General features: G+C 42.6%; 2 protein-coding genes across 3 annotated transcripts in view; both read left to right on the forward strand.

Moving 5' to 3' along the window:
- The window catches only part of LOC109891662 (thioredoxin reductase 1, cytoplasmic), a 30,186-nt gene extending 14,573 nt beyond the window's left edge, over positions 1-15,613 (forward strand). For both annotated transcript variants that reach the window (XM_020484183.2, XM_031826626.1), the window contains 8 exons: positions 2,507-2,732; positions 3,255-3,347; positions 3,614-3,690; positions 11,188-11,344; positions 11,714-11,821; positions 13,199-13,294; positions 13,658-13,792; positions 14,345-15,613. In XM_020484183.2, the coding sequence (XP_020339772.2) occupies positions 2,507-2,732; positions 3,255-3,347; positions 3,614-3,690; positions 11,188-11,344; positions 11,714-11,821; positions 13,199-13,294; positions 13,658-13,792; positions 14,345-14,407 (955 nt within the window). In that variant the 3' untranslated portion in view covers positions 14,408-15,613. The remainder of the gene's footprint in view (positions 1-2,506; positions 2,733-3,254; positions 3,348-3,613; positions 3,691-11,187; positions 11,345-11,713; positions 11,822-13,198; positions 13,295-13,657; positions 13,793-14,344) is intronic.
- A 5,096-nt stretch (positions 15,614-20,709) lies between these two features.
- LOC109898265 (carbohydrate sulfotransferase 11) overlaps positions 20,710-24,184 on the forward strand; it is a 28,958-nt gene continuing 25,483 nt past the window's right edge. Inside the window, exon 1 of the mRNA XM_020493205.2 lies at positions 20,710-21,283. Coding sequence (XP_020348794.1) covers positions 21,190-21,283 — 94 coding nt within the window. The 5' untranslated portion in view covers positions 20,710-21,189. The remainder of the gene's footprint in view (positions 21,284-24,184) is intronic.

The raw sequence follows: 24,184 nt of genomic DNA on the forward strand, positions 1-24,184 counted from the left end.
AGACACAGCTTAGCCTTTTGTTAATCACACTGTCATCTCAGATTTTCAAAATATGCTTTACAGCCAACGCTAGACAAGCATTTGTGTAAGTTTATCATAGCCTAGCATAGCATTATGCCCTGCTAGCAGCAGGCAACATTTTCAGAAAAATAAGAAAAGCAATCAAATTAAATCATTTACCTTTGAAGAACTTCGGATGTTTTCACTCACGAGACTCCCAGTTAGATAGCAAATGTTCCTTTTTTTCCAAAAATATTATTTTTGTAGGCGAAATAGCTCTGTTTGCTCTTCACGTTTGGCTGAGAAATCGACCGGAAAATGCGGTCACTACAATGCCAAACTTTTTTTCCAAATTTAGCTCCATAATATCGACAAACATGGCAAACGTTGTTTAGAATAATGGCTACCTCTGTACTTTACGCAAGATTTTCTGCGGGAGCCATCATGTGACCACTTGCTCAATGTGGTCCCTTACGGCTATTCTTCAACATAAATGCGTAAAAATACGTCACAATGCTGTAGACACCTTGGGTAATGCGTAGAAAGCGTAAGCTCATTCGTAGCCCATTCACAGCCATATAAGGAATCATTGGCATGCAGAGCTTTCAAAATATGGGGCACTTCCTGATTGGATTTTTTATCTGGGTTTCGACTGTAACATCAGTTCTGTTGCACTCACAGACAATATCTTTGCAGTTTTGGAAACGTTAGTGTTCTATCCAAAGCTGTCAATTATGCATAGTCGACAAAAAAACGGGAAAGTTTTTTTTATCCAAAAATGAAAATACTGCCCCCTAGTCACAAAAGGATAAGGGATGTGGAACATTGCCACTAAGCTTGTGCACCGGAACACACACACACACACACACACACACACCTTCCCCAGGTGAGCTAAAATATCTAATTCCCACCACAGGAGGTCTTGTATCTCAGGTCATTCATTTAATAAGGCTATAATCTCCCACTTGTCTAAACACAGGTTGTCTAGAAGCTGAACTTCTTTGTGTTGGTGGGCTTTTGCTAACCTACATGTCATAGGGACAGACCCTGGTATCCAGACCCTGGTATCCATCTCTGTACCCTTTAAAGCAAATTGTATGCCTGATAGTTGTTTTGTGACTGAATACATTTTCAGAGGACATTCTTGTCTACTGGCGTCAAAGTTCACACCCAGACCCATTTCAGACTACATAACCAGTCTTCAGCCTGACTTTTTTTTGTTTATAGTTTGGGAGTTTAACGGTTAAAGTAAGTTATTGTGTCTAATGCAGTGGTCACCAACCTTTTCTGATTCAAGGTCACTTTCGGAGTCAAAATCCAAGCCTAGGTCTACCACTCAGATTTTAAAAAATACATTTTTAAGCATGACTCATAAAATGTAAGCCTATGCAACATTAACCGAATATAAACTTCTGTAAGAGTGAGTTTTGTGCAGTCGGCCTAATATATTATCACGTCATATTGGCCATGCTTGGTCTGCCAATATTGTTCTTCTCAGACCATATTATATTTCAAAACTTGAGCTAAATAGATCAGTTGTAAGAAGAGTATTCTTTTTTTTTTTAAGTTACTGGATTTTTCTGATTGTTAGTCTCAACGAATGGAAGGAGAGGGCAGCGGAGGGTCCGCCTCTCGTAGTCCCTGCTTTCTCCCTTCCTCCGGTGAGACTGATCAGAGAGTGGTCACAGTCTTCCACCTGTATTATTTCTACCTCCTGCACAAATGTATGTTGTTTCTATGGCCAGAGAAAGTGAAATATTCCTTGATATTAAAACGGAAACAACGAGCCCCTAAAAATAAAAATGCAAGCCTATCGATTGGCTACATATTCATTGCAGCTGCAGTGCTGGTTGGTTGATTGGGAGAATGTAAATAGGGAGAAGCACATTTTATGGTTTGTACAGTGTTTTATTAAAAACATTTAAAAACATGAAATCACTCATAAAAACTTTTATGCCTTCCTTGACAGTCTCTCTCTCTCTCTCTGATCATAGTTTTAAAAGTTCTAACATCTCACTTAGTATCAAACTTTGCCGTAGAAGCTGCAGGCACAGTGATTTTGAGCTATTCTAATCCGATTTGGCCAGCAATAGGTGCACTTGATTTAGCACTCCGGATCGGCCAGGTTTTATACCTTGAGACAAATGAAATGGTTCTAAATGGGAACAATTCGCTTACCTGGCGCGGAGGGCAGCTGAATCAAGTGAACCTACCACAAACTGAGTGGGACAAATTTGAAACAAATAGGAGCACAAGGCTTTATCATTGGACTTTCTACTGAAATGTTTGGCAATCGACTAGGAATGCCTTGAAGATCAACCAGGCGATCGCGATTGACTGGTTGGTGATCACTGGTCTAGTGAATGAATCTGACATTCCAGGTATTTCACATACTAATCGCAGAAAGACTGGGTGAATTGTGAAATTTTTAAGTGCATTATGGGTTTAACGCAAGTGCACCCTACTATGGCTGATCTTCCCCTGTCTGTGGGTGTCTATGCTGCAGCGATGACCTGTTCTCGCTCCCCCACTGCCCCGGCAAGACCCTGGTGATCGGGGCATCCTACGTGGCACTGGAGTGCGGGGGTTTCCTTGCAGGCCTAGGCCTGGATGTGACGGTCATGGTACGCTCCATCTTGCTGAGGGGCTTCGACCAGGACATGGCCAACCGCGCCGGGGAACACATGGAAGAGCATGGTGTCAAGTTCCTCCGGAAGTACGTCCCAGTCAAGGTGAGCCAATGTGAGTTATCTACTACTAGACCTGGGTTCAAATAGTGTTTGAAGTCTTTCAAATACTATGAATGTTGCCTTAGCCTGGGTCAAGTTTGCACTCATGGAACTTTTATATTGGTTCCCATTGCAACAGTTAAGCTTAATCATGCACATCTAGTATTTTAAATTATTTCAATAGTATGTGAACTCAGGTACTACTACTACACCCTTTTTATCTTTACTCCGCTGTTCAGGGCTTTCTTTATGGCCTTTTTATGGTTCGGAAATGCCTGGCCTAAATTGTTCTGTCATCAGGGAAGTTGTGTAATATTTCGCTATTTATCGGAAGAGTCCTGTCATCAGATTAAGTCTAAAGTTCATGGATGTTAGTCTTTGAAGGTGAACTAAATTAAAAACCACGATCTTTCAGAGTGAAAGATTCCTTCAGTTCACCCGGCCTTGGCAATTATAGTATTATAGAGAATTTTGTAGCTAGATACACATTTTCTTTCCCCCCATACAATGAATTTTATATGTCAGGTGGAGGAGCTGGAGGCAGGCACTCCTGGGAGGCTGAAGGTGACAGCCAAGAGCACGGAGAGTGACGAGACCATCGAGGGAGAATACAACACTGTACGTACGCATTAAAGTCCCCTTAACCCCCAATAGCCAAAGTAAATCTGTGAAATGAAACCAATACTGTTACTTAAATCTGCGAACAAAGTACTTTAACATATTGGATTAGGCATTATCAAACTGCATGATTGTCAGTCTTTGAGCCTTCACTATAAGATGTTTTGTCCAGCAAAATTGAGTCATTCTTGCTCTGTAGGGATGACGGGCTTCATTTTTCGGGTGAATGGTCCCTTTAACCCGGTGACTTCCTTGTCCTCCCTCAGGTGTTGATAGCCGTGGGGCGTGACGCGTGTACAGGCAAGATCGGCCTGGATCAAGCCGGAGTCAAAGTCAACCCCAAGTAAGTTTAACTTAGGGATAGGTGTCCCTTCAGACAGAACAGTTGTAAATCATTCAGCGTCATGTGTCACGATCGCAGAAAGTTTAAATTCATGTTAATATAACTGCACTGTCCAATTTACAGTAGCTATTACTGAAAAAAAATGCCATGCTATTAGTTGAGCTCCCAAGGTTTGGTTTGATCAATTCACCTCTGAAGGTGAAATGTGTACTTAAATCAGAGCAAGATTTCAGAATGTATCATCCGTAGGGTCCCAGAGATGACATCAAGTGTTGTTTTGTTAGATAAAATGTATTTTTAATTTCCTACAAATGTCCATATAAGCATGCACGATCAATATTGTATTTCCATTCATTAAATTTGCGAAGAAAGGAATTGGTGAAAGTCTAACCCTAAACGTTGTTTCAACCAGTCAAATCACATTTCGATATATTCCTCAGAGATCCTAGAACGTAACCAGACTTCACTATATTATTAGGAGTGTAGTATATCCTATAGGACACCAAATTTGTTCAGAGAGCAACACCCTCATGGCACGCCGATGACGCGGGCGGTCTTCACATGATTGACTAACTTTGGAAAATAAGCACCAATCGGGGTCAAACAAAGCTAGCTAGATAGCCAATGAGCGGGGCTTTACGGGTGTATGCGGAAACCCAGTATCTGTTGCAAAATGTTGCTGCTAACCTAACCTTAAGCCTTTCCTTTTGGACAAATATTTAAGAGTATGGAGAGTTATGAAAACGGGGTGTTTTGCAAATGTTGAACTTATAATATGGCTACTAATACTGGAAAAGCTAAATCAAAGCCCAAGTATACAGATTTGACGTTATTCTTGCAGACAAATTTAATTTGAATGTAAATGTCTCCTTCACGATTTGCCCAAATGTACCTGGGTGACTTCACACTAAATGTCATGTAGTTTGCTTATACTTCTAATTATCTGTCTGAAACTTTGCACATACACTGCCATCTTGTGGACACCATGCAATTACAACCAGAGTGATGGCTAGATGTAGGGACCTTCCTGTTGCATTTCAAAGATGGTGGTAGAAAACAACTGGTTGTTTGTCTTTGTATTTTCTTATACCAGATCTATTGTTATATTCTCCTACATTCCTTTCACATTTCCACAAACTTCAGTGTTACCTTTCAAATGGTACCAAGAATATGCATATGCTTCGGGGGCTGAGCTACAGGCAGTTAGATTTGGGTATGTCATTTTAGGCACAAAAAAAAACAAGTTTAAGTTAACTTAAGGGAATTTTAACTTTCCTTTTATTTTCTTCTATTCTCTCATTTCATTCATGCACCCTCGCGACTGTCAACAATGAGACGCAGACAAGGGTGTGTGTGCACACGCCTGTACCTTTAAGGCTCTCTACAGTCATGGTGATTCAGCACTATTTCCTCACCAGATATGTGTGTGTGAGAACTGAACGGGAGGGGTTTTGTGGGGATAAGAGTTTTTGTGTTCGTGCTTTTTTGTGCTGTTACATTGGGACGTAACGGTATCTAAAAAATCTCAAGCTTCTTTAAAATATTGTTAACCGGATTGATTGAGGAAGAAGTGTTTTCATGGGGTTTCTAACATGCAGTTCGATTATGAATGGGTCAGCCCTACAGAGTACTCTCTCTGCCAACGGGATTAAGCAAGCGCATGAGCCAGGCTTAGGAGTGAGTGTGCCTTAGTCAGTCATGTGCCTCAGTCATATGACCTGGTCCCTAGCAGCATTTAAGGACATGAATGTGTAGTTCATACATGCATAATCTATGAGAAGAATGACTGTTTTACCTCAATTAGCTACGAAATCCGTAGTTTGAAAGTGACTGTTTACTGGAAGCTGTGCAGTGCCATTTTCCTTACATTTTCCCCCACATGGGCCAGCACCCTAGCAATTCATGTTCCAGCCAATGAGGTTCAGCACCTCACCATTTGAGTGAGAACTAGACCGATGCGCACACACAGCAGAGCGAGAGAGAGCAATGACGTGATGCACATATGTGACATAGCACACAGATTTCGGTGACCACTTTTGGCTCGTGAGTGCACCTTTCAGAACTACTGGCAAAATAATTATACAAACGTAACGGAGAATCTCTTTAACATCATGGGGCTGACTGACACACAGCTTAAGGTGCACCAGGGTTCGGCCTCTCGGTTACACTACATGAGTGTAGCTTACCAGGCTGGCTAAAGCGACCCATGTCAGGTGGACATTGAGTTTGGTATCAACCAGACTAGTAGTTTACATGTGTATTTTTACATAGGTGTTACTGAGCATTTGTCCTTTGCCAAGATAATCCGTCCACATGACGGGTGTGGCATATCAAGAAGCTAATTCAACAGCATGATCAATTACACAGGTGCACCTTTTGCTGGGGACAATAAAAGGCAGTTTTGTCACACAACACAATGCCACCAAGTTGAAGGAGCGTGCAATTGGCATGACTTGGCTGACTGCAGGAATTGAATGTTAATTTCTCAACCATAAGCAGCCTCTGTTGTTTTTAGAGAATTTAACAGCAAGTCCAACAAGCCTCACAACCGCAGACAATGTGTAACCATGCCAGCCCAGGAACTCCACATCCGACTTCTTCAGCTGCAGGATCGCCTGGGACAAGCTACCTGGACAGCTGATGAAACTGTAGGTTTGTACAATTGAAAAGTTTCTGCACAAACTGTCAAACCGTCTCAGGGAAGCTCATCTGCATGCTCGTCGACCTCACCAGGGCCTTGACCTGACTGCAGTTCGTCGTCTTAATCGACTTCAGTGGGCAAATGCTCACCTTCGATGGCTACTGGCACGCTGAAGAAGTGTGCTCTTCGCAGATGAATCCCTGTACTGGGCAGACGGTGGCGTGTGGGCGAGACGTTTGCTGACGTCAACATTGTGAACAGAGTACCCCATGGTGGAAGTGGTGTTATGGTATGGTCAGGCATAAGCTATGGACATCAAACAAAACAGCATTTTATCGATGGCAATTTAAATACTGTGACGACATCTGTGACATGATCCTGAGGCCAATTGTCGTGCCATTTCATCTGCAGCAATCATCCCATGTTTCTGTATGATAATGCACGGCCCCATGTCACAAGGATCTGTACACAATTCCTGGAAGCTGAAAATGTACAAGTTCTTCCATGGCCTGCATACTAACCAGAAATGTCACCCATTGAGCATGCTTGGGATGCTCTGGATTGACGTGTACGACCGTGTGTTCCAGTTCCCTCCAATATCAAGCAACTTCGCATAGCCAATGAAAAGGACTGGGACAACATTCCAAAAGCCACAACTAGCAGCTTGATCAACTATGCGAAGGAGATGCGTCACGCAGCATAAGGGAAATATAGATAGTGGATGGTTTTCTGATCCACCCCCCTACTTTTTTTAAGGTACTGTGTCTGTGACCAACCGATGCATATCTGTATTCCCAGTCATGTGAAATCCATAGATTAGCGCCTAATGCTTTTATTTAAATTGACTGACGTCTTCATTTGAACTGTAATTCAGTAATATCTTTGAAATTGTTGCATTTTTATACATTTTTGTTCAGTGTATATGCAGGCTGAGTCACATTTGTGCTACATGACTGTCGTTGATGATGAATCATCCTCATCGTTGTTGAATACTTTGTCTCTGTTTTTGTGATGGCACGATCTTAGCCCCACCCAGACAGTCAGTACCATTCTTCATGGCCACAACCTAGGGCTGGGCGCTATGCCCTATTTGACCATACCGCTAATGATGCATTGGGCAGTTGGCGTTTTTACTTCTATGACGATATTTTTGTTTGTTAAATGTGATATGCAACTCAGGCATGTGTAATGTCCGTTTTTATAGTTTACTCCGTTTTGCTTCTTGAGTAGTCTTCCTCCTGCATGCCGCTTCCCACCATGCCTTGCCCGCTGTCACTCAAGGAGAGAGCAGTTTGTTGACCATTGATTCACGAGCACGTTCTTGCCGTTCACTCAGCATGGTCAGATGCCACAAGATGTTGGTGTGAGCATGTCAACATCTTGTTGCAGCTATCTGGCAGTTCATATGCTGCAGGGGCTGGGAGACTAGTCAGGATTGAGGGAAAGATGAACGGAGCAAAGTACAGAGATCCTTGAAGAGAACCTGCTCCAGGCCTCTCAGGACCTCAGATTGGGGTGAAGGTTCACCTTCCAACAGGAAAACGACCCTAAGCACACAGCTAAGACAACCCAGGAGTGGCTTCGGGACAAGTCTCTGAATGTCCTTGAGGGGCCCAGCCAGAGGCTGGACTTGATCCCGATCTGACATCTCTTTCAACCTGACAGAGCTGGAGAGGATCTGCAGAGAAGAATGAGAGAAACTCCTCAAATATAAACTCAGCAAAAAAAAAAGTCCCTTTTTCAGGACCCTGTCTTTCAACGATCATTTGTAAAAATCCAAATATCTTCACTGTAAAGGGTTTAAACACTGTTTCCCATGCTTGTTCAATGAACCATAAACAATTAATGAACATGCACCTGTGGAATGGTCGTTAAGACTAACAGCTTATAGACTGTAGGCAATTAAGGTCACAGTTATGAGAACGTAGGACACTAAAGAGTCCTTTCTACTGACTCTGAAAAACACCAAAAGAAAGATGCCCAGGGTCCCTGCTCATCTGCATGTACGTGCCTTAGACATGCTGCAAGGAGGCCTGCAGATGTGGCCAGGGCAATAAATTGCAATGTCTGTACTGTGAGCTGCCTAAGACGGGGAGACAGGGCGGACAGCTGATTGTCCTCGCAGTGGCAGACCACCTGTAACAACACCTGCACAGAATCGATACATCCGAACATCACACCTGCAGGACAGGTACAGGATGGCAACAACTGCCCGAGTTACAATCCCTCCATCAGTGCTCAGACTGTCCGCAATAGGCTGAGAGAGGCTGGACTGAGGGCTTGAAGGCCTGTTGTAAGGCAGGTCCTCACCAGACATCACCGGCAACAATGTCGCCTATGGGCACAATCCCACCGTCACTGGACCAGACAGGACTCAAAAAGTGCTCTTCACTGACGAGTCGCTATTTTGTCTCACCAGGGGTGATGGTTGGATTCACGTTTATCGTCGAAGGAATGAGCGTTACACCGAAGCCTGTACTCTGGAGCGGGATTCATTTGGAGGTGGAGGGTCCATCATGGTCTGGGGTGTTGTGTCACAGCATCATCGGACTGAGCTTGTTGTCATTGCAGGCAATCTTAACACTGTGCGTTACAGGGAAGACATCCTCCTCCCTCATGTGGTACCCTTCCTGCAGGCTCATCCTGACATGACCCTCCAGCATGACAATGCCACCAGCCATACTGCTTGTTCTGTGCGTGATTTCCTGCAAGACAGGAATGTCAGTTCTGCCATGCCCAGCAAAGAGCCCAGATCTCAATCCCATTGAGCACGTGATAGGTGAGAATTGTCTGTTTAATAACTTCTTGCGACTAGCAAACCCGTATCCAGGAGCGTAATCATAGCCTCAAATGCATTAGCATAACGCAACTTTTCCTATTCATGAAAATCGCAAGTGAAATTAAATAAATATATTCCAACATGAACTTAGCCTTTTGTTAACAACACTGTCATCTCAGATTTTCAAAATATGCGTTACAGCCAACTCTAGACAAGCATTTGTGTAAGTTTAGCATGGCATAATGCTATGCTAGGCTCTGCTGGCAGCAGGACTTCAGTTGCTTTCACTCAGGAGACTCCCAGTTAGATAGCAAATGTTCCTTTTTTCCAAGGATGTTTTTGTAGGCGAAAAAGCTCCCGTTTGTTCATCAGTTTTGGCTGAGAAATCGACCGAAAAATACTTCAACTATAACGCCAAACTTTTTTCTAAATTTGCTCCATTATATCGACAGAAACACGGCAAACGTTGTTTAGGATCCATCCTCAAGGTGTTTTTAACATGTATATTTGATTAAATATCCGTCAAGGCAATTGTTTTCTCATAAGAAGTGATTGGAAAAATGGCTACCTCAGTATTTTACGCAAGATTTTCTCCGGGAGACACCATGTGACCACTCGCCAAATATGGTCCCTTACAGCCATTCTCCACTGGAAATGCCTATAAAGACGTCACAATGCCGTAGACAGCTTGGGGAATGCGTGGAAAACGTAAGCTCATTCGTAGCTCATTCACAGCCATACAAGGAGTCATTGGCATGAGGCGGTTTCAAAAAATGCGGCACTTCCTGATTAGATTTTTATCTGGGTTTCGCCTGTAACATCAGTTCTGTGGCACTCACAGACAATATCTTTGCAGTTTTGGAAACGTAGGGCCCCCCCCAGAGATGTCCGGGAACTTGCAGGTGCCTTGGTGGAAGAGTGGGGTAACATCTCACAGCAAGAACTGGAAAATCTGGTGCAGTCCACGAGGAGATGCACTGCAGTACGTAATGCAGCTGGTGGCCACACCAGATACTGTGACCCCCCCCCCCTTTTTGTTCAGGGACACATTATTCCATTTGTTAGTCACATGTCAGTGGAACTTATTCAGTTTGTCTCAGTTGTTGAATCTTGTTCTGTTCATGCAAATATTCAAATACTTTTTAAGTTTACTGAAAATTAACACCGTTGACCGTGTGAGGACGTTTCACTTTTTTTTGCTGAGTTTAGGTGTGCCAAGCTTGTAAACTCATACCCAAGAATACGCAAGGCTGTAATCGCTGCCAAAGGTGCTTCAACAAAGTACTGAGTAAAGGGTCTGAATAGTTATCTAAATGTGATATTTTATTTTCATACAGATGCACACATTTCTAAACTTATTTTTGCTTTGTCATTATGGGGTATTGTGTGTAGATCTGGGAGGGGGGGGTGAATTTAATCCATTTTAGAATAAGGCTGTAACATAATGTGGAAAAAGTCAAGGTCTGAATTCTTTCCGAATGCACTGTATATGGTATTTTCTTTACTTAAATAATGCACCATTAAAAAGTGTGACCCGAACACCCTCTTATTGGTTTACCCTCAATCACGGAACCGTGGTGTTCTTTACATAGATATTTCTCAACCGGGAAACACACAACCACTCTTTTGTCAACATCCTATGGTCACATTACATAATTCTTTCACATCACACTGAGAATGTCTGTCGCAAAATCTGATTCTTTCATTTGCGAACATTTTCACCGAATAGTCTTAATGTAGAATGCACGTTGGGAATGATAAAATATTTACTTTGTTTGTATTCCACTTAATTGTCAAGTGGGATTTATTGACCAAATTCTGTACTTGTTGGACCTTTCACTTTACTCTGTTCTCCAATGAGTTCCTATGATGCCCTAAACATTTTTCAATCTGTCCACTGGATAATAAAGGTCAAATAGATTGGTGCGTATGTGTTCTGCAAACTGTTCTTATACATGTATGTGTAATAAGTCTTGACCAGGGATCTGCAACTTGTGGCTCCGTGGGGATCTATAATAGTCAAATGGGAGTCGCCAGTCATTTTACCATAGCTAAGCTTCCACTCTTCCTCCCCCAGGAACGGTAAGGTTCCGGTGAACGACGAGGAACAGACCAACGTGCCGCACATCTACGCCATCGGAGACATCCTGGAGGGCAAGTGGGAGCTGACACCCGTGGCCATCCAGGCCGGAAAGCTGCTGGCACGCCGGCTGTACGCGGGAGCCTCGCTCAAGGTAATTGTTGGACAGCGGGCCTCGATTCACCCCTTGGGAGTTAACATGCTTTTCTATTGATAGCCCATGGCAGTTTGTCAGTGTGACTCTTCTCTCTGTTGTCCTTCTGCTTTTAATAAGATTGGCTTTTGTTGCTTTCAAGTTCAACTCTTAAATGTTGGCCCTCGTTGATGTTATATGGTGGGACCTTTTGCTCTCCACCTAAAATGTAAAAATGAGGAGAAACCATGTAAAAATGTTCCCTAGCTTCTATCGTCATACTGTAGTATATTCTGTCTGGTGAAGCTCTAATGTGACTCCACCTGGTAAAGACTGTACATTGTCATGTCTTGTTTATTATTAACTGCGGTTGAATGTTGTTGTGTGCAGTGTGACTACGTAAACGTTCCCACCACTGTGTTCACCCCTCTGGAGTATGGCGCCTGTGGGCATTCTGAGGAGAAAGCTATTGAGCTGTACGGCCAAGACAACTTGGAGGTAGCTGCTGACGCAACACACAGACACACAGACACAGAGCCCACTTCCAGCCTAGTGGTACCACAGCCACATCACACACTGAATATTATAGACCAAAATCAACTGACATTTAGGCTCTGCTCCAATCTCTAATATGCATTGTAGCATACCAATTTAAATGTGGATATTGACTTGCCAGCTATTAAACGGTGATACCGATCATATACACTCAGTGGTCAGTTTATTAGGTACACCACCCCGTTCACAAATGGTTCGCTCCTACAGAGTGACTCATTCAGTTACTGTTCGATTGAATGTTGGAATGAAACAGACGTGTCCTGGGCTTTTCACGCACAGGAGCGTGACAAACAAAACGACAACATCCTGTGGGAGAAAACAGCACATTGATAAGAGGTCGAAGGAGAATGGCAAGAATCGTGCAAGCTAACGGGCGGGCCACAAACAGGCAAGTAATGGCACAGTAGTGGTGTGCAGAACGGAATCTCGGACCACACAACTCCGTCGGTCCTTGTCACGAATGGTCTATTGGCGGCAGACACCCACACCGGGTTCCAACGCTGTCAGAGCTAAAAACAAGAAGCGGCTCCAGTGGTCATGCTATCACCAACACTGGACAATTGAGAGGTGGACATACTTTACCTGGTTCCGTCATGCTAATGGCTGAGTCACGATTTGGCATAAGCAGCATGAGTCCATAGCCCCATCCTGCCTGGCGTCAAATGTATAGGCTAGTGGCTGTGGTGTCATGTTGTGGGGAATGTTTTCCTGGCACAGGTCCCTTGATACCAATTGAGCAACAGATGGGTGTACCTTATAAGATGTCCACTGACTGTATTATACTATCATATATGTGTATATATATATATATGAATTATGCGGCTAACGTATCACAGGTTAATGTTGTAGTGTTAGTGTTTCTGCAATAAAGAACTTAACATTTTGTGTTGAAATGGATCCCACTGCTGACACCGTACTGTAACATGCTGTTAGAATGACAAAACAAAACAAAGGTCAAGTTCAATACCGGTAATACTGTTATAAATGGGGCCCTGTGTTTTGTGCAATCATGTGACATAGCAGGATTTGATCCTGTATTTTAAGCCTTATCCAGACATGAGAATTGCCCATTTAAATGAAAGGTATTGTCTGAGGATGGTGCTGGACCATCTGGCATAAAAAGAAAAGGTGACAGTTTGATGATTTTTTTTATTTTTTAAATAATGGTTCAATAAAATAAACATGCCACACGCTTGCACAGAACACAGGGCCTAGTTATAACACCACACTCTAGAAACATACATGCATGACACTTTTAATGCAAGTTATTCTGCCCTTTCTGTACGTGTGTGTATTTAATGTGTGTCCTTAACTGTGTAGGTGTACCACAGTCTCTTCTGGCCTCTGGAGTTCACTGTCCCCAACAGGGACAACAACAAGTGCTACTCCAAGATCATCTGCAATAAACTGGACAATGTAGGAACCCTCTCCTAACTCACCTGATTACCTGTTTGATTCATGGACACTGCAATTGTCACTTTTGCCGTGTAGAGTTAAAACATTCTCACATTGAAAACTTCTAGGAAACACGAAAAATGATTTTGTTGGAGGAACAAAAATCTTCCACCCTTGTCTCTGGTCAAGAAGCTATGTGAACACTTTGTCACTTTTGACACCATGTTTCTGAAAGCTGTTCTAGAATAACAGTGGACACGCATGTCGAATTCAATAGCCATATTGAAGAAGAATGAAAGTTCCGATATGCAGGGCCTGGCTAACATAACAAACTAGATCAAGTGTATAGGTAATCTACTATCAGTAACATCACTCTCTCTGCAGGACCGTGTGATCGGGTTCCACTACCTGGGGCCCAACGCAGGCGAGGTGACGCAGGGCTATGGCGCGGCCATGAAGTGCGGACTGACTAAAGAGCAGCTGGACAACACCATCGGCATCCACCCCACCTGCGCTGAGGTAAGACTGATCGCACACCAGCTGCAGGCCGCGTTTTCATTCGACTTGCTCCCCCATTTTTGCCCCCGTTTTCTTTCCTCCTTGGATCGGGTGTAGACATAGGATGTGCGTCCTCTATCCATCTCCATCTTTCCCATGAATCACTTCTATGACTGCTTTTGATTGACGTAAAAAAAAAACATGTGAATGTATAACATGCAAGTCCCTCCACGGTGCAAAAAAGTAACTTGCAGAGCGTTTTCTGATTTGCCTGAGTCGATCTGGCAGTGAGCCACAACAGGTTATTCGACCTTAGAACCTATCAAATCAAGAATGTAATTGTTAACTAAAGGCTGGAAAACTAACTACTGTAACAGCTGACAGTTAGTGCCACAGGTTACTATTGCCATTACGTTCAAGGCTAATGTTATCACAGTATTTTGTAGCAAGTGTACCCTCTATCTCTGGTTGTAGCTTTAATCGGTTGCTTTTGCCCAGTTGTTTTTACATTTGTGAACGAGCCGCAGCACCACACCACAGAGATCAACGGTCGTTCTGCTTCTTCTCTTCCAGATCTTCACCACCATGGAGGTGACGAAGAGCTCGGGCGGTGACATCACCCAGGCGGGCTGCTGAGGTTAAACCCTGCTCGTTTAGCAGGCTGTCCCGTTCTTCATCTTAGATATCTCCATCTCGCCCTCCCTCTCCCCTTGTATCTCTGTGCCAACCTGGCCGCCACTCAAATTCTACATCCAAGACCAATCTCTTCTCAGGAAAAAACAATGAGGTGATTAGAAACCAGGGTAACAGGGTCTAAATGAATAAAACCACTCATATTGGGAATAGAGGTGGATGGGGAAATATGTCTCACTGTCTGAAAGATTGAGCCAAAAGATGCACTGAGGGGGCCTGTTGCGTGGACATACAAGGTGAGATAATGAGAGGAGGTGAGTTACGATCTATGGGATAGCCTACTAGACAGCGGGGTTACTCTGCTGCTTTTACAAGGTGCCACTTGTGTGTCTTGCTCAGAGGTGCACCACCCCTCTAGGGATGTGTGAGTGCAGTTTGACGTCCTGGCCCTTAACCCAGTCGCTGCGGTGGGCTAGGACCGATGTCCCTCTGTGTCCAAAGGCACATGGTGAACCAAACCCTTCGTCCAACTCCCCAACTTAAACACATTTTACACACGCATGCATACACTCACGTAAGATATTGTTACTTTTGTCATCACGTCTCTTCTGTCAAGCCATCAACATTCTTGGCAGAAGTGTACTGTCAAATATCTCGTATGAAGAAGAAAAAATCATTGAGGTTAATTAATGTGGTGGGCAAAGTATATGTTTGTTTTTTAATCTGCTTTTCTCATGGTATCGACCTTTCTCCACATCAAGGTCGTTAGCCTTAGATTAAAGATGCCTCCCAGTTCCAATTTTTACCAAAGTGTTACCCAAAAAGGTGACGGAAGTCAAGAGAAAGCCTCCGACATTCAAAGCTCTGCTGCTTCAGGAAACACTTTCTGTTAGGACTTCCAAGGAATGAATACATAAAACTCGAATTGTACTGAATGTTAAAAAATAAATACATCTCAAGTTTACAGTGGAGTATTAAACAAATGCTTATTTGTATCGGTTTGCTGTTTCGTTTGCCTCTGCGTTATTTGTGTATTTAATATGTAGCCAATCTGGTAGAGGAATTTATTTACTCTTAAAATACTGTCCTATCTGACCACTGTTGTTGAGCAGCGACACCAGTCAAATTGTATAAATGACTGCTTCACTGGTATCACCTTTGTAGATGATCTTTTGTCGACAAATAAAAGTTATGTCAACATGCAAGCTACCATCTTGGCTGTTCGTTTGCTGTCTCAAAGTGAAATTGAAGATGTTTTTTTTGTTTGTTTTTTGCTTCTATCATGAAGCGATCTGTTCCGTGTGGTTGCCTACGTGGGGTTAGTGGTTGGCGTAATCTTGTGCATGCAAGAATGTCAGGTTTACAGGAAAGTACTGAAGGACGTGGGGTGATTAGGTTTCCTTAGCAACCTGCAAAGATGCGTAGTCGGGTGTATAGTCTTCAGTCTGTGGTGTCGTTTCCTTCTTACTGGGAAGGGCCAGCAATGTAGCCTACACCGTGATCCGCTTGTGTCATCTTGCCAAGTGTGACTGACATTGGAGCTGGGACATTACTTGCATATCAAACATTATTATTATTATTAGTACAAGTGTATTGGTAAAGGGAAAAGATATGTTGGCTATTTGTCAAGGCAATTGTTCTTCGACCTATATTATTGAACCTGTAAGTTTCTAAAGTTGAATTATGACTGAGGGAGGATTTGAGGAAAAAAAACTCTTTCACATTGTTTACTGAGATCCCTCTTTCCATACAAGTGGGCGTGCTGTTTAATAGTGATGATCATTATTGGATTATTTTAATTATCTTCATTCATCGCCCACATCGGTACAGTGGATCAAGCCAGTCTGTTGAAGTGGCCACCCAGCATCCGAAAAGGGAGGTTTTGAAACATTTTAAAATGGGGTGTTTCCTTTTCATTTTGTGTGTTTTTATTTCTATGGGTCTATTCAGCCAGCCGAGTGGCGGTTATGATCAAAAGAACCTAGACTGGTGTGACGCGCTGTTGGGTTTAGTGGTTCCGTCCTACGCTTAGCTGTATGAACGTTGTCCCCTGCACACGCTGCCATGACAACTGGCCTTTGTGAATTTTAATTTACTTTAGTCCTACAGTTTAATTGAAACTCAATCTACCAGCAATATGATTAAATTAATCTGTTTGTCATTCAGATGAGAGATTTGTAAACATAAGTAGTTTTTTGGGCTATCTGTACTTTACTAGTTTATATATTTTGGACAACTTTTCAATACATTCCTAAAGAAAATATTTTTTACTCCATACATTTTCCCTGACACCCAAAAGTACTCTTTTACATTTTGAATGTTTAGCAGGACAGGAAAATGGTCCAATTCACACACTTATCAAGATAACATCTGGTCATCCCTACTGCTTCTGATATTGCGGACTCACTAAACACTTGTTTGTTTGTAAATGATGTGTGAGTGTTGGAGTGTGCACTTGGCTATCTGTAAATGAAAACTAATTGTGCCATCTGGTTTGCTTAATATAAGGAATTTTAAATGATTTATACTTTTAATTTTGGTACTTAAGTATATTTGAGAAATTACATTTACTTTTGATACTTAAGTGTATATAAAACCAAATCATTTTACTCAGTATTTACCTAGGTGGCTCACTTTTACTTGAGTCATTTTCTATTAAGGTATCTTTTTACTTTTACTCAAGTATGACAATTGGGTAGTGTTTCCCACCAATGTCCGGAGCTCTAGCCAACTGTTAGTCAACCTTTTCCCTGGGTGTGTTCAGGGTGATACCTGAGTAATTCAAGGCATAAGACAAGTTATTAGAAATGTGTGACAACGAACAATCCAGAGGTTGAATAAAGTGGGAAGTAGACTCTCTTTTCCGGTTTAGTTATGTATCTACAAAGTCTGAGTAGTAGTGCTGATCTAGGACCTGTCCGTACAATCTTATTCATGATGCTCTAAAAGGCCAAACTGACCCTAGGTCAGCACTCCTACTCGGTCTTTGTGGAAATGAGTCCATGTAAATGTATTTATGAGCTAAAAGGCTGATCCTATATAAGCACTCCTACTCTCAGACACGTTTTGAATACAGACCCAGGTAGGGAAAATACTGCTGTTTTGACTATTGTTTCAAGAACGAGGCTTGTTCTCCATACAGTTGTCTCACTGAGGAAGTTGTGTCAAGGATTGCAAATATGCAAAGCCCCAAAACCACAGTGTACTTTTGTTACAGGACCCAAGGCTGGCAGTTCCTGTGTTGATTCGCGATATGCTATCAATGACGAGACATATTAGTCCTGTCCCACTGCAAACCATGACCACAGTTATGGCTGGCCCTCCTTATCAACATGCCCTAACCACACCATATGTTGTAATGAAGGAGTCTTTTGTTGAAATGTCCTTGTCTAATAGAAGGTTTTACGTGCCATTATGTTATTCTTTTCATCAATCAGTGGTAGTTCACATATTTCCATTGAATGTAATTAAGTTAAGTAGCTTGGATTGCAACCTGAACAGGTAATGTAGTTTGCTGTATTTACAACTCAGTGTTTTTCAAACTTCCTTGAGCTGTAACTGACTCTTGCATCAGTGACTCACTGATCCTATCATTTAGTAAGATTGGATTGATCCTTCCTTATTACTGAGGTAATGTAGCGTTTGTATTTGGGGTTTATTTTCCCACTTCTTCCTCCTATGATCTACTGTGTTGTTCACACAGTGGCAGAGTGCGGGACATGGACTCAACATTGCCCCCTACTGATGCTTTGTACTATTACATTCTCTGATGAAAAGCCTAGGTGCTATATAGAGTGAAGCTTTTGAAGGCTTCCATGAGCCTTTATAGGATGTATTTAGACTAGTTTAAAGTGCGACCATTCTACCAAACACCCTCGTATGAATGTGAGCAGTGGATAACTTTGATTCAAAATAAGTAGAGATGTAAAATAAGTAACATTTTCAGTTAGACTGAGTTACGAATAAGGATAATAATTTTGTTTCTCCTTGTCTCAACATGTTTCACTTTTATCAATGATGTCCAGTAGGGGACAGCACAGTCTCATATTCCTCTCCAACCACTACCTCCTAGTCCATGAAGGGTTAGTGTGTTCTCATTCCAAAACATCAATCAACTGCTACGGAGTAAAGTGATTTCAGAAAGCATTACTGTTATTCCTACACCCTTCCAATACCAGCCTCCTGGCCCCTAATTTGAGGGTGGTCCAAATTGACAGCCAGTGATCAATTAAGCATGAAAAGGTCATTGTTGTTCATCAGCATGAGAAGGGAAAGGTTTTTAGCCCAACAGATAAGAGTTTGCAACTTGTCTAGCTCAAGTGAGAGCAAAACATGTATTTGCATAAAGACCAACACAGTCTGCATATTTTGACTCCTATTGATTTTTTTTTAACCCATTGTATGTGTTTGGGACTATTCAAGAAGCACCATTATCAGCTAACGCCTTGAACTTTTCCCCCAGAATTACATTGGAATGGCTGCAGTTTGCTGTACAGTCTGGGAACATGATATTCCCAATAAACAAATGTACCCTTCTCCTCCTCTGGAGAAAATGTGTTTCCAATGAAACCCTGGAGCCAGTGTAGGGTTTTCAAGGAGGAAGAGGTGGTAACGGGGGGAGGTAAGAAGTGAGGGAGTGAGCTCATATACCTCAACACTGTCAGAAGGGAGCTCAGCCTTGGACCTGTGTCAAGCGCAGAGCAAGAGACCATGCCAGGCTCTCGCTCACTTGCACTCTGCTGTCACCTTCTCCTTTGCCCTACTAATGCTAAAACAGTTTTTTTTTTTTTTAGCTGGGCAACTCAAGAACAAATTCTTATTTACAATGACGGCCTACTCCAGCCAAACCCAGGCAACACCGGGCCAATTGTGCACCACCCTATGGGACTCCCAATCACAGCCAGTTGTGATACAGCCTGGATTTGAACCAGTGTGCCTGTAGTGACGCCTCTAGCACTGAGGTGCAGTGCCTTAGGGATCGGCCCATTTTTTTTCTATTTTCAAACGGGTCCATCTGCTTTACATTTTAGTCATTTATCAGATGCTCTTATCCAGAGGGACTTACAGTTAGTGCGTTCATCTTAAGATAGCTAGGTGAGACGACCACATATCACAGTCGTAGTAAGTACATTTTTCCTCCAGTAAAGAAGTTATCAACAAAGGCAGTGCTAGTAGGAAAAGACGAGGAAGGTTTTATTTATTTTAAAATACTTTTTTTTTCTAGTTAAACACAACAGACTAATTGGCCTCAGAGCTGACAATGAACCCTCACCATTATCTCCCTAATAAACTGGCAATCTTCACACCGTCTCCCTACGAGGGCTCTCGTTTGATCACTTGCATGGCTCCAAATCCACACTGGTTCCAAGCAGGATCTTCTGCTCTGAGACCCAGTGGGAAGCGGAGGTGCCAAATGTCTGGGGGGGTCAAGAGGCAAAGGCTGCTGTACAGGACATGTTACTAGCTCTTAATTAGAAGTACATGCCCCGACCGGAACCTGAGTCCAACGACTGTCATGCCAACAAGTTAATTGTTACGCCAAGAGGTCCGAACATCTTGACAAGGTCGCTAGGTGTTGGGTTAAAGTCGCTACATTACCCTCTTCCTTTGGGAGAGCGTGTCCCCACGCTTCTCTTTACCGTGTCCCTCGTGTGTACACGCCTCTCCAATGGCCCTACTTATGACACCAATGTAGCAATTTCGGGTCCAGCAACTGTCATGCCAACACCTTAACCGCTATGCCAAGAGGTCAAAACCTCTTGACGAGGTCGCTAGGTATTGAGGTCGCTACTATATTATCAGCAAACAGATTATTCAGTCCCTCTAACAACCGCATGTCCACTTAAGAATGTGTCCCTGATACATGTACAGGTATGCTGTAGCTATGAGTAGATTGTTGAATATACACGCCTTTGGTGAGAGGTTACATATACACATGCCGAAGGTATAAGAGATGTATAAGTAGGCTGCTATGCAACTATTTGTACCTCGACTGTAATTACACTATAACAGCGTATTTAGCTACCATGTAATACTAAATACTAGAATGCATCATTATCTTACTTTATTACTGATAACGTTTAGTTAGCCACTACTGGTAGATGCAGGGTCAATAAACACATGCCAAATATTGATTGATTTCTAAAAGGCATTATAGCCTAAATATCACTGTAATCATATCGTTATCAATATCATTGCATTGATAGTGCATTGATACCAGAATGGTTAATTGAATACCGTATCATATTTATTTCCCAAATGTTCCAACGCTTGGGGGTGTATGTAGCCAAAGCGTCACCTGTTCCATACATGTTTCTGGAAAGTAAGGAGTTAACAACAAAGCTCACATTTGGAAATATCTTAAGCTCTGAAGGGTTGCTGAAGGGCATTATAAACCCCTTCGTCGTAAGAGAAGTCGATTGCCGTTTTTATTTCGAATAAAATACCTTCTACCCTGGCCAGTAAATGTGTTCAGAACTCAAGCGACTGGCATGGCAAGTTGTGCCTGCAACTAATTATTTGCTGACTTTACGTAACTGTCGCTCCTTTTGCGGTTGGACTGTTGTAACTTTTCACCGGCGCAGGATATGCGTGGATGTACATCAAAATGATGAATCGCACAAGTAACAACCAGCAATTTGACTTGAAGAAGAGACGGTTCTATCTGTACCCGAGCAATGTACTCAAATCTCCAAATCCCTAACCTTACTTGAGCGTTGAACGGTCCTTTTTCGCATGAACCACAGAAGGACTTGGGTCGGCTTTGTCGTTCCTAAAGATTCAGGATGAGAAAACCCAAAGTTAATCGGATGGTTCTTGCAATGTGCTTGTGGTGTTTTATAATGGTTATATTCTATTTTCACAGCAACCCGAAACCAGGTGAGTCAAATATCCTGCACAAGCCTTTTATTGTATTCATGAATTTGTCACATTTCAGTACATTGAATGGAATATGCATGTTTTCCCATGTGTTTTGCATACAAAGTTACTTTTGAACTCATCTCTATTAAAACTCTTAAATTGCATATTTTAGGAGTAAAAAAAAAATCCATTGTATTTAGACAATGAATAATATTATAATGTCTCCTGCGTTCTAATACAGTGTGAATAGATGACAGGGGCATGTCATATCCCTACCATGGATGATAGCCAAGTAGCCTACAGCCTTCCATGCCAGCACTTATTCATACTTTTCATTATAATGGGTTTAAAAGGCTCGATAGAGGTGTGCACAGTGTACAAAACATTAGGAACACCTATTTCCATGACAGACTGACCAACATCAATAATCCTTTATTGATGTTGGTCCCATGTGGCTCAGTTGGTGGAGCATGGTGCAACGTCAGGGTTGTGGGTTTGATTCCCACAGGGGACCAGTACAAAAATGCATGCACTCACACTACTGTAAATTGCTCTTCTCCTAAATTACGTAAATGTCATTTCACTTGTTAAATCCACTTCAATCAGTGTAGACGAAGGGGAGGAGACAGGTTAAAGAAGGATTTTTAAGCCTTGAGACAATTGAGACATGGATTGTGTAATGTGTGCCATTCAGAGGGTGAATGGGCAAAACAAAATATTTAAGTACTTCGAAAGGGGTATTGTATTAGGTTCCAGGCACACCGGTTTGAGTGTGTTAAGAACGGCAACGCTGCTGGGTTTTTCAAGCAAACAGTTTCCCGTGTGTATCAAGAATGGTCCACCACCCAAAGGCCATCCAAACAACTTTACATAACTGTGGGAAGCATTGGAGTCAACATGGGCCAGCATCTCTGTGGAATGCTTTCAACACCTTATAGAGTCCATGCCCCGACGAATTGAGGCTGTTCTGAGGTCAAAATGGGGTGCAACTCAATATTAGAATGGTGTACACAATGTTTATGCCCATTTACTTCAACAGAAATTCAACTTCAGTGAGAAAGTTTGTCATTGTGCAGACTTGGCCAAGTTGGCCTGACTAGACCTAGACCACACGCTATACTACTATAGAAACACGTCTCCTTTCCCTTGCGGTCAGTGAGTAAGCCACAGAGATGATATGTTTAAAGTGTGTGTTATTGTTGTACGGTGTCTCCACCCCACCCCACTCAACAGCTTTCACAACTGTTTTACCTCATGTCCCACCCTCTGTCTCCGTTTCCCGTTGGGACGTAGAGCAGAATGGAGGAAAACTTGAATTACCAGCCTGATTGGTTCAGTGTTTCCTCTGCCATGTGGAATAACGTGGTGAGAGTTTGCTGCTGTCGGTGTATCCGTTCACTGTGAGACCCGGCCTTCTCCTCTAGCCCCACACTGGTCCCTCTTTGCCCGCACAATGGCCTCATTCAGACATGTCCAACCATACTCAGTCCATGTGGTCCTACAAGGTAACATTTTGGGCTTTTTCTAAAAACTTTTGAACAGAATGGTCACCTTTTGTGGAGCTCTGTAGGTGTGTGTTGCTCTACTTATGACATTGTTTTTAAGAACGTATTCTGTTTATCAAATCAAAGTCCTAAACTTAAAACGTGGTTGAAATTACCCCCTTTCTATCTAGCCTAATGCCATGAAAGGTTTTACTCAAGCTAAGGTCAATCAATATGGGTTTGTCACTACTACATGTCTAACCAACAGGCATTTTACGGGTGCATCTTATTGTAGGTCTTCAGCATGACATAAGCACAAATGTATGCATGGAGTTCTGTAACAGGAAATGCCTCTGAGCATTCAGATGTCAATAGATCTATGTGAAAGAGCACACTTTCATACCGATGCACAGGTCTGGGTAACAAAATCTGCATCCTTTGCCAAAAGAGTTTGGATAGGCTTCTAAATGTTGCAGTCGGCCGTGCAGATGAGACTTTGGGAACATTTCCATTTCTAAGTCTGTTTTGTCAGACCCCAGTCTGACGTAGTTGTCTTACTATGTTAACAAAGGGAGAGTATCGTATCACACTGGACAGCATTGTTTAACTTACAAAAAGGGCAGCGTCAATTTTCTCCCACTTGCTGAATGGGATTTCTGTGTGCACAGTCCTCACTCTCATGTTCAAGAAAGATAATTACATAGATTGCACCAGATGCTGGCTATAGCCTCTGATCCCCCTGACCCAGGAGACACAAATAAAATGTTTGTGGTGGCCACGCTAAAATCAACGTGTATTCAACCCAATATACCCTTTGTGGTTTGCAGCGAAAGCCAGTGGATCTTGAGGGTCCGACAAAAAAAGCCTTGGTGGAACAACACGACTTTTGAAAAGATGTGAGACAGCATGTGGCACTAAACCTCAATGGAATGTTATGTCTATAACGCAGACACACTGTCAGGATCCTTCCACCACTAACCTCTCTATATGCCCTGTAAGCCAGTGCATGCTTCTGTGGTGTACAAGTCAGAAATATGTTTTACAAGTGGACGGGTGAAAGAAGACACACAAGGCTCCAACCAATGATTTCACTCATTTAGTTCTGATCTGAGGCCTGATTGCCCTATCTTGGTCCCAACCATAATCAGTATGGCTAATTAAGGAAACCTGGCCATAGATCAGTGCTTGGGGCAACTATCAGCTTACGCTGTGAAGCTGGTCCCCACCTCATACCTGCCTTGCCTGGGCTTGACTCGAGAGCATTGGGGTCATAAAATACTTATCTGCTCAACACGCGAGTGTCAAAACCAATTGCAGTGCCCCAGACTAATACAAATATCCTTAGCCACAAATCTGTACATTGTCTTACCTTTTAGAAGAGTAGGAGCACAAAGTGTCTTGAACTTTGTTCTGGGGAATGTTCCAGTCTCTCATA

The sequence above is a fragment of the Oncorhynchus kisutch genome, linkage group LG1 (genome assembly GCF_002021735.2).
Source record: "Oncorhynchus kisutch isolate 150728-3 linkage group LG1, Okis_V2, whole genome shotgun sequence".
Lineage (NCBI taxonomy): Eukaryota > Metazoa > Chordata > Actinopteri > Salmoniformes > Salmonidae > Oncorhynchus > Oncorhynchus kisutch.